General features: G+C 25.6%; 2 protein-coding genes across 2 annotated transcripts in view; both read right to left on the reverse strand.

The window, feature by feature from the left end:
* The window catches only part of LOC108560186 (lysyl oxidase homolog 3), a 7,881-nt gene extending 3,282 nt beyond the window's left edge, over positions 1 to 4,599 (reverse strand). Inside the window, exons 1-4 of the mRNA XM_017917637.1 lie at positions 4,405 to 4,599; positions 2,490 to 2,642; positions 2,242 to 2,413; positions 2,042 to 2,185 (exon numbers count right to left, since the gene is read on the reverse strand). Coding sequence (XP_017773126.1) covers positions 2,042 to 2,185; positions 2,242 to 2,413; positions 2,490 to 2,642; positions 4,405 to 4,594 — 659 coding nt within the window. The 5' untranslated portion in view covers positions 4,595 to 4,599. The remainder of the gene's footprint in view (positions 1 to 2,041; positions 2,186 to 2,241; positions 2,414 to 2,489; positions 2,643 to 4,404) is intronic.
* Positions 4,600 to 10,198: 5,599 nt separating this feature from the next.
* LOC108560187 (G protein-coupled receptor kinase 2) overlaps positions 10,199 to 11,419 on the reverse strand; it is a gene marked incomplete at its 5' end in the record, with an annotated part of 6,139 nt that continues 4,918 nt past the window's right edge. Inside the window, 1 exon segment of the mRNA XM_017917638.1 lies at positions 10,199 to 10,404. Coding sequence (XP_017773127.1) covers positions 10,345 to 10,404 — 60 coding nt within the window.

Raw genomic sequence — 11,419 nt, forward strand, 5'->3', positions numbered from 1 at the left:
AAAATAGCTGTCAATGGTAATTATATTCATTATATAACATAGAATATAATTTGACATAATTCAACGATCTACAAGTTTTACTTCAAAAATTCTCAAAAATGACATTTTACGAAAGTATTGATTATAATTTAACAGATGTCAAATTATTGTCAAATGTAATTATTCATATTATAATTGACAGATGTCAAATTAGTGTCACATTTGGATATAGGATATATTTGATTATGCAATATTTCTTAAAGAGTTTTTCATGAAGTTTCATTACATTTTCGTATGATATAAATGAAGTATTGAGCTGTAATAGTGGTAATTAGCATGATTAAATTAAGTTAAAATATATGCGACGTTGCATAATGAAATTCTGAATGAATTTACGGCCGTATCGGCGTTTCGCTAATGAAGCTATTATTGTTATGATAATGGAATTTATTGGCGAATGTTAAGTGCGAGAATTCGGTTATTTACTGAATTGCATCAGTGCTGTTAATTAATTTGCGGATGCACGTGATGTCGTTATCAATTCCAATTAAATTGAATTAATTTCATTATCGAAAACGGGTGAATTCGATAACAAATAATAAAAGTAAATAATGTTTAGTGCACTTGTATGATTTTTTTTGGAGTGTTATGAAAATTTAACTTGCCATGAAAATTTTACTTGTTACTTGTCAAATTTGACAATTAACAATATTTAAACAATTCCTGAAAAAGTTTCTAAAACATACCAAGAGATCGTGTATTGAACTGAATATTTTAACTAATAAATAGAATTGAAACATGAAACTGAATAACAAAATTGAAATTATGAAATTGAAAAAAATGAAACTGTAAATTTTAACTAACAAATGAAATTGAAAACAAATTTGAAATAATGTTACTGAAAAACGTAAATGAAAAAAATGAAACTGAATATTTTAACTAATAAATAGAATTGAAACATGATACTGAATAACAAAATTGAAATTATGAAACTGAAAAAAAACAAATTGAAAATTTTAACTAACAAATGAAATTGAAAACAAATTTGTAATAATGTTACTGAAAAACGTAAATGAAAAAATGAAATTGAATATTTTAACTAATAAATAGAATTGAAACATGAAACTGAATAACAAAATTGAAATTATGAAACTGAAAAACACAAATTGAAAAAAATTCAACTGAAAATTTTAACTAACAAAGAAAATTGAAAACAAATTTGAATTAATTTTACTGAAAAACATAAATGACAAAATGAAACTGTAAACAAACAGAATTGAAAAATGAATAACAAAATTAAAATATTGAAACTGAAAAATGTAATTGGAAAAATTAAACTGAAAATTTTAAATAACAAATAAAATTGAAAAATTAAACTGAAAAACAAAATTGAAATAATGAAACTGCAAAAATTTAACCGTATTTATGAGAAATTTGTTATCATTTTACATTAGTAACAGAAACTAGTGAATAATAGTTCAATTTATTCGCAATTCTCGACATAAATAAACGCGACTATGCAGCTTATCATATTATATAATTGACGATATATTTGCCTGCCGCGAATGCCTTCAAGGCATAAATCAATTTCGATGATGCATATGGAAATGCGATCTGCAATATTTTACACGTCGAAGTAGTAAACTTGATTAATGCGAAACGAATAGCACAATAAACGCAATTGTAAATTATTATTATATAATTATTGATTTGATACAGTTAAAGCTTATAAAGTAGTAAATGTACACATTAACAAAGTTAAAACATGAAATTTTGTGAAAAAGTACAAATAAAATTCATTACGCAACATATAGGACTTTAGTAAAAGCCAATTTTCAATTAGTGTTGTTTGTATTGCATTCTGTGCAATTTTACAATACGCCATCTTTTGGTATATTTTGAAAAGTTTCTCGGGAATTGTTTATTAACTTGAAAAAATACTGTTAATTGTCAAATTTGACAAGTGTATTTACGTACATTTTCTAGTAAATGTACATTTTTTTACATTTACTGGTAAAAGTAAGTATAACTTAATTAAGTGTCAATATATAAAGTTGGATACCTGCAAACGACCATGGCTTCAAGAAGTGACCATCCATCACCGCAAATGACCTGCCATTCGTCTTTGACCTTAATCTCGACGCGTCCTTCCTTCTTGTTCCTGCCGCCTTGCAACCTAATCTCCAATTTCTCAGGCATTTTCTCGCTACAATAGAAATATTACTAAATCCACTCGAGACAAGTATTCACAAATAAATTTACAATGATTTGATGCTCTCTTTAACAACATCTTCAGTTGTAACAACATTCTCCTGACATCTGACACCTGCAGCTTCTGAAGCTTCGCAATCGTGTTCACCCCAACCGTCGAATCTGCAAGCTGTTATTTCATCCTCGGTTCCGTCGCAGTATAAATTGTCCATCCAGTATTTCCCTGTTGGAATTGAGAAAGGAAGAGAGTAGAAACGTGAATAACAATTCAATTGAATTTCGTAAGGATTTATCGTTACTTTTCGGAGGTCCGAAATGTGAGCTGTACGTTGGTTTCGCAGAAGCCACGTCCTCGTATCCCAATTGCCTGCAAATCACTTGGGCCTCTGCAGCGTCCCACTCGTCGTCGCAAATTGCTCCCCATTGACCCTCGTGCAGGACTTCAACGTTTCCTTTAAAAACAAAGGAAAAATGAAGGAGAAATAGTAGATGGAATAAAGAGAGATGGACGAAGAGGATATAAATCTTTATGAGTTAAACAAGTTGTTTTTTTGTGAGAGATAAAATAACTTCTAGTCAAAAGAATCTTCAATAAAGACAAAAATACGTTTTCCACTTGAGACGAGGATTTTATGAAATGTAACTCTTAACATAATATAAAATACATTTAATGTAATTGAAATTCTTTAATATTTTAACTAAATTATATAAAAACTTCAACAATCGAATTTGCGTTTATTCTAAAACTTATATTTCAGATGAAAATTGTTAATAATTTTGGAATGAAAAACGTTGACAAATTTGAAAATTAAAAAAAAAAACCTGAAATTCCTGAAAAAATATGGATTTTTTTGAACAGTTTTAGAAGAATTTTCAAAGACTTTATATTTTCTTTTATTTATTAATGTATATATTTAAGAAAATCCAAAATTTCACTGATATTTTTGTTGAAAACAATTTTAGAAAAATTTCTTTAACAAAATTTAGGATTAGTTGAAATATGTTAATAGTTTTATAAGAATTTGCAAAGACATGTTGATAAGAGCAGAAAATGTTCTTGTTTACAGTTTTTGATGAAAATCGTTAACAATCGTAGAAAATTTTGTTAGAAATGTTATCAAAAATAAAAAAGTGGAAAAGCAAAATTTCAACTGAAAATTTAATATCAAAATATTCGATAAAATTTGTTAAGAATTTTATCAAATAGTTCAATATTTTAACAAAATTTGAAATATCTTGTAGAAATTTGCAAAGATTCTTTAACTTGTTTATAAAGTTTTTCATTAAATTCGTTAACAACTTTGAAAATTTTGAAAGAAATGATATCAAAAATAAAAAAGTGGAAAAGCAAAATTTCAACTGAAAATTTGATATTAACATATTCAAATACGAAACATTCGATGAAATTTATTAATAATTTTAGCAAAAGTTCAATATTTTAACAAAATATCTTTTAGAAATTTGCAAAGAAATGATGATAAGAAAATGAACACTTTATTCTAAAACTTATATTTCAGATGAAAATTGTTAATAATTTTGGAATGAAAAACATTGACAAATTTTAAAAATTAAAAAAAAAAAAACCTGAAATTCCTGAAAAAATATGGATTTTTTTGAACAGTTTTTGAATAATTTTCAAAGCCTTTATATTTTCTTTTATTTATTAATGTATATATTTAAGAAAATCCAAAATTTCAGTGATATTTTTGTTGAAAACAATTTTAGAATAATTTCTTTAACAAAATTTAGAATTAGTTGAAATATGTTAATAGTTTTATAGGAATTTGCAAAGAAATGTTGATAAGAGCAGAAAATGTTCTTATTTACAAAGAAAATTTGATATTAATATATTCGAATACGAAACATTCGATGAAATTTATTAAGAATTTTAGCAAAAAGTTCAATGTTTTAACAAAATTTGAAATATCTTGTATTAATTTGCAAAAAAAAAACGCGGATAAGTAAATGAATACTTTATAAATTATAGTAAACTTAGACTGTTTTACTTGTTTATAAAGTTTTTGATTAAATTCGTTAACAATCTTAGAAAATTTTTAAAGAAATGATATAAAAAATAAAAAATGTATATAAGGAAAAGCAAAATATCAACTGAAAATTTGATATCGCAACATTCGTATACGAAACATTTCACTTTTTGCGCCCGTGCCAATAAAAAAAAAACGTTCGAATCCAACAAGAATCACGTACACTTACCTTCGAACTCATCTCTACCACCAACCAACTTGATACCACCTTCCTCCTTCCTCAACCTCTTCAGATGTTTCCTCACCAACTCAGCTTTCTTGCTCTTCCTCTTATTCGGCGTAGGATCACATCCAGCTTCCAGAAGATGGAAAGCGACGACGGTGGTAAAAACCGCGAAGATCGCAACCGTGCACTTCATATCAAAGGCTATTTCCGAACTGGATGCGGTTCAAAATTTGAATCGCTCTCCTCTCACGATATAAATATTTTATTTCTTTTCCCATTTCACTATTAACCCAATGGCATATAAATTCTATTTCTAGTTTCGTCGCATTCTCAGAGAAGCGCGGGAGAGGAGGAAAGACAGAAAAAATAAAATAAAAGCAAATGCATATCAAATTAGGTTTATATTTATTTGTATAATTTTTAATTCATCTTTTTTTCTCAATTACTTATGTTTTTTTTCACCGTCTTCTCGTCTTCTTTAGGTTTATCATGAGATTAATTACATCGAGGTACCTAAACGTGTGTACGTGGGAGGGTGACGTGTTTAAAAGTGTGATTTCTTAGCTTAAAAGTTTTCTTTTTAGTTAATTTTAATTATTTTTTTTGGTAATGCGAGTCACGAGAAAAAATTTAACTACTTACGTCTAACTCGCCTAGGTTTCATTTTTTTGTCCATTAAAAGTTTAGTAGTATTCACAAAACGAAGACAACAACAAAAAAATAACTAAATAAGGTCAGTGGATGAAGTTTTTTTAGTGCAAATGAAAACTTGAGGAATGCAGTCAGAATCTTTTCCTTAACAAATTCTTAATAATAGGCCAAATCCACTGGAAATTCTTTAGGCCTAAACCTAAATTATTCTCTATAAGTTTATATAGTTTACACAAATTTGTTAAAATTCAAATCCCATACGCAATTCTCTCGGTTAATCAAAAAAATAATATCACATTATTTGTATTGAATACTGTTTTTTTAGACTTCAGACTTATATGATTCATAACTATGAACATGAGTAATTCACTAAATTATTCCATATTTCAGTTAATTAAAAACTTAATAAAGTTTTAATTAATATTTGTTAATAATTGCTTCTAATTGAATTGGAAAACGTAATTAACTTAACAAATTTACAAATTTTCTAAAATTCAAACTAAAAATATAGTAGACATCTTGATGATACTTCAATGACTAACTAATTTTAATGATTTTGTAATGAAAATTTCAATTTCTGTATCGATTTCTCTTGCTTCTATTTGAAATAAAAAACGTAATTAACTTATAAATTTTACAGGTTTTCACTATCTATTTCTCTATTATTTGCTTCTAATTGAAGTAACTTAAATTTTTACAAATTTCGTGTAATTTTTATAAAAATTCTAACAAAAACTGAAGCAGACAACTTAATGATACATCAATTACTAAGTAATTTTAATGATTTTATAATGAAAATTTCAATTTCTGTATCAATTTCTCTTCTTAACGTCTGTTTTTTTTTGCTTATAATTGAAGTAAAATTTAGAAATTTTACAAATTTTGTTTAATTTTCAAAATTTTCCAAAATTCTAACTAAAAATAAGGTAGACAACTTTACGATACTTCAATAACTAATTACTTTTAATGATTTTGTAATGAAATTTTTTATTTCTGTATCTATTTCTCTTCATAATCTCTATTTTTTGCTAATAATTGAAGTAGAAAACTTAGAAATTTTCCAAAATGCTAACTAAAATTAAAGTAGACAACTTAATGATACTTCAATTACTAATTATTTTTCACGATACTTCAATAACTAATTACTTTTAATGATTTTGTAATGAAATTTTCAATTTCTGTATAGATTTCTCTATTTTTTGCTTCTAATTGAAATAGAAAACCTAAGTAAAAAAACCTAAATTAAAAAAATACAAATTTCGTGTAATTACTAAATATAAATTAGACAACGTAATGATACTACTTTTAATGATTTCGCAATCAAAATATCAATTTCTGTATCGATTTATCTATTTTTTTTTATTCTAATTGTAGTAGAAAACCTAATTAACTTAAAAAATTGCAAATTTTGTAAAATTCTAACTATAATTAAAGTAGATAACTTAATGTTATTTCAATTACTAATTAATTTTAATGATTTTGTAATGAGATTTTCAATTTCTCTATTTCTCTATTTTTTGCTTCTAATTAATGAATTAAACGTAATTAACTTAAATATTTAAAAAAATTCCTTTAATTTTACAAAAAAATTTACTAAAAATGAAGTATACAACTTAATGATACTTCAATTTATAATTAATTTTAATGATTTTGTAATGAAATTTTTAATTGCTGTATTGCTTATAATTGAAGTAGAAAACTTAGAAATTTTGTTTAATTTTACAAAATTCTAAACAAAAATAAAGTAGACAACTTAATGATACTCAATTACCCTTCATAATCTCAATTTTTTGCTCCTAATTCAAGTAAAACTTAATTTAGAAAATTTCAAAATTTTATTCAAAGTAAAAATAAGGTAGACAACTTAATGATAAATCAATTGCTAATTGTTTTTAATGATTTTGCAATGAAAATTTCAATTTCTGTATCGATTTCTCTATTATTTGCTTCTAAGTGAAATAGAAAACGTAATTAACTTAAAAAAATTTACAGTTTTTGTTTAATTTTCAAAACTTTCCAAAATTATAACTAAAAATAAAGTAGACAACTTCAATTACTAATTAATTTTAATGATTTCGCAATGAAAACTTTAATTTCTCTATCGATTTCTCTTCATAGCAGTATAAATTAATTAGGGTAAATCCATTGTTTTTGATACACAATCAAAACCGTGCAGTAATGGGCGAATTTCCGGTTATTGTTGGATGCGGTTTTCGGCTTTGCATTTGGATCAAAGCCTTAATTGTGTTTGGCCGTTCGACAATGAATGAACGGCTTCTGCGCAACGAACAGAGAAACCTCAAGCATTGTTTCCTGAATTAATTCAAATTATTTGCAACAATATTTGCGCAAATCGGTGAAATATATTAATTGAAACGTTAATTTTAGAAATTTCACAAGTTTTCATTACAGAATATGTAAATTTATTTGAAATTTCAACAACAAAAAAAACATTATTTTTTTCGAATGAAATTTCAAAATTTTCAAAACTGAAACAAATAAATGTGAATCATTTCTATTGAAACTACAAGTACCAAAATACTTTAATATAGTTTAAAACCTTTAGAAGATTAAATTCATTACAAAAAATTGAAATTTGTAAGCAAAAATTACAAAATTTTTCATTACTTTTTTCAAATGGAAATTCAAAATTTTCATTACTTTATGAATTGAAAATAATAAATATGAATCATTTCTATTGATATTACAACTACCAAAATACTTGAATACAGTTTTAAAACCTTTTGAAGATTTATTTCATTGAAAAAAGAAATGAAATTTGTAAGCAAAAATTACAAAAATTTTCATTACTTTTTTCAAATAAAAATTCAAAATTTTGATTACTTTATCAATTGAAAAAATATGAATCATTTCTATTGATATTACTAATGACAATATACTTGAATACAATTTTAAAACCTTTTGAAGATTTATTTCATTGAAAAAGAAATTTGTAAGCAAAAATTACAAAAATTTTCATTACTTTATCTATTGAAAATAATAAATATGAATTATTTCTATTGATATTACAAGTACCAAAATACTTGAATACAATTTTAAAACCTTTTGAAGATTTATTTCACTGGAAAAAAAATGAAATTTATAAGCAAAAATTTGAAAATTTGTCATTACTTTATTCCAATTGAAATATCAAAGCAATAAAAATGAATTATTTCTATTTACAAACGCTTTAAATGAATGCAATTTCTCGATTTTTTTTTACTTTTGCTAAATATTTCAGTTTATTGAAGCAATTTTTATTTACGTTTTTTCATTACAATCAAATACTTTGATAATGGCAGTTTTTTTAACCAATTGTTTTCTTCTTTTGTTTTATTATTACATAAGAAAAAAAACTAATGAAGAATACTTTGATTACTTGAGAGAGAACTAAAAATTTTAAGGAAAATTTAGATAATTTCGTCTGCTAATTGATTAAAACTAACGAAGATTTGGCAGTATTTTCTTATTTAAGAAAAAAAGTGTTAATTTTATAAAATGCAATCAAGTTTGTTGCGAATGGGATTTGTTCTATTATTTTGGGTAAAGAAAAAACTTAAAAAAGGAAAAAAAACTAAATTTTCCGATAAAAAAGCGAAAATCAAGTGAATCGAATGGGGGAAGGATGAATGAGGGGAAATGAAGAAAATAAAAAAAAATCATATCCATAAGAAATAAACCAAAAGCACCAAAGGTTATCTAATAAAGAGGTAGTTTAAAATTATATTTGCATCATACGTTTTTTTTTTGTTTTTTCATCTTCATTCGTTCTGCTTCAATCTGCTCTTTTCTCTTTAGATATAAAATAAATCTAACAACAGAAAAAAATAATAATAATAAAGAAAAATCGAATCTAAACAAAAAGGAGAAAATAATTATAGTAAAAAAAATAATAATTAAAAAAAAACGGAATATTTTTTTTACAAAAATACGTAAAATTCATTTTCCCTTTTTCCTCCGCGTCGCGCAAATTTGAGAAGAAAGCGTCCTCTTGCATAATACCTAAATTTCCATAAATATATAATATATGTATATAACAAAAAAAAAAAGTAATAATAATTGACACAAACTATGTTTTTTTACATTGTGCAATCAATAATATAATAATAATAAATTACTCTGGACTCGTAATTTCCTCGTCAATACTAAATTTATATGTGTATATATATAAAAAAAAGAACTAAAATTTAAACGGTAATAAAGCCAAGAGAACGACTGTTAAACATATATATAAAAAAAAGGTAATTAAAACATAGAAAAAAATTGGTTCGAAAATTAATAATTACATAATTGCATGCTATTCCCATTTAGAACTAAATGTAGTATGCGTATCGTTACATATATTTTTTGTTTTTTTTTTATATAATAGTTATATAAGAATGTATATTGGTTTATGTATATTACACAAATATTTAGTAGAGTTTGATTTTGTGCGCGTTACGATCGAATTTAAATAAAATAATAATGACGACAAAAAAAATATAGGAAAATAAAAACAAACAAATTAATTGATTTGTGCCCGTACAAAATTAAGTACAAATTGGAAGCGTAAAATGATCAGAGAATGTTGGTATTTCCTGTTTTTTGTTTTGTTTTGATAACATTGAAGCCAACTTAAATAAAAAAAAATAAAATAAAATAAAAATTTCAAAACAATAATCGTAATAGTAATAATAAGAAACTTATCGTCTTTCTTCCCTACATTACAGTTAATAATAGTAGTAATAATATTGAGCATTTCATGTTGGGTTCTCTCTTCTTCGTCCTCGTCACCTAATCTTCATCCTCTTCGTTTCTTTCTTGTTTTTTTTTGTTTTGTTTGTTTACTTCAAAGTTCAGTCAAGCATTTAAAAAAAAAGAGTAACGAAACAAACGATTACACTTATAACGTCAAAAGAGAAACGTCAATCTTTCTGATAAAATAAATGGTGAGAAAAGCACATGCTTGGTCTTGATAATTTCTGCCGATTTCTTTGTTTTTACTTGTTTTAGTTATAGTCTTGGTCAGGGAGGAATTCTCAACATACTGTTGATTCTTTTTGTTTTTTGTTTGTGTGTGTGTTTATTCTCAAGTGTGCTTTCTCGAGAAAGTTTGCCCTTACTTTTGTTTTTGATTTTGTTTTTATATATGTTGAGAATGATTTTGTTTTTTTGTTGGACACGATGCGCGATTGTTCATAAAATAAAACATCCGAAGAGAAATGATTGTGAGTGATCCTGTTGTCGTCGCTGCTGTTGAGGTGATGGAGACGGGGGCTGCGTTGATTCCTGATCCGAATCGTCCTCTATGCATCAGCTCTCCAGAAGCGTCGGATTTATCGGTATCACACGCATCCTTGCTGGTTGTTTCTTCTGCAAAAGAAAAAACAGAAATGATTAAGTTAACTTCATTATTGAAGTATGTAATTAATATGATTTTGTATTTAAGGATTTTAGGTATTAAGTCTGGTATTGATGAAGGAATGAGTGATTTGAAGTTATAGTTTATTTGGCTGCATATCTATGATCGAGAAACATAGTTTATTTAGTTGCATACTCGTTTCAGTTGTTTCTTAAAAGCAATACAATTTTATAGTTATATAGAAGCAATGAATGTTAAAGAGTTATGTTAATAATAAGTTGGTATGAAGAAATATATTTTGTTTCGAAAGAGAAATTTTGTTTTCATGGTTGCATATGGCTTCAAATGGTTTCTGATTGGTCGGATTAATCAATAATAAAGTAAGCATACCAATAGGAAAATTGTAAAGACTAATGCTTTACTTGGTTGCATATCTTTAGAAAACTGTAGTGAAGCATTGCTTATATAGTGATCTTCACCTGGTAAAGAATTGTTACATTGACATAATTAGTAAATGATCAAAAACAATGTTTATAAATTGAAGATAAGGGCGGCCGTAGCCGTGTGGCTATGGTCGCCTGTATCACGAACATCTGATACGAAATGTCGTTGGTTCAATTCCGAAAATCAACAAAAATTTGTGGTGGCTGTTAAACCCGAAAGGGGTAGAAATAGGGCCGGAGAGATTTATATCAATAAATAAATTGATATAAATCTCTATTTAAAAAAAAAAAAAAAAAAAAAAAAAAAAAAAATTGAAGATAATTTAGTATATTGGTTTACTTGGTTGTATACCAATAGAAAATTAGAAAGAATCATGTATTATAGAGAATTGTTTCATTAATGTAATTAGTACATCATCACAAATTAAGCTTATAAAATTGAATATTGTTTAGTAACTTGGTTTATTTGGTTGCATACCTATAGAAGATTATGGAAAAGCCTTGTTCATAGTAGATATCATTTAATTGCTACTGCAGATTCTTAATGATTATAACAAAACCACAACCAAAATAAAACCATATA

The sequence above is a fragment of the Nicrophorus vespilloides genome, unplaced genomic scaffold, assembly GCF_001412225.1.
Source record: "Nicrophorus vespilloides isolate i.1.1-1 unplaced genomic scaffold, Nicve_v1.0, whole genome shotgun sequence".
Classification (NCBI taxonomy): Eukaryota; Metazoa; Arthropoda; class Insecta; order Coleoptera; family Silphidae; genus Nicrophorus; species Nicrophorus vespilloides.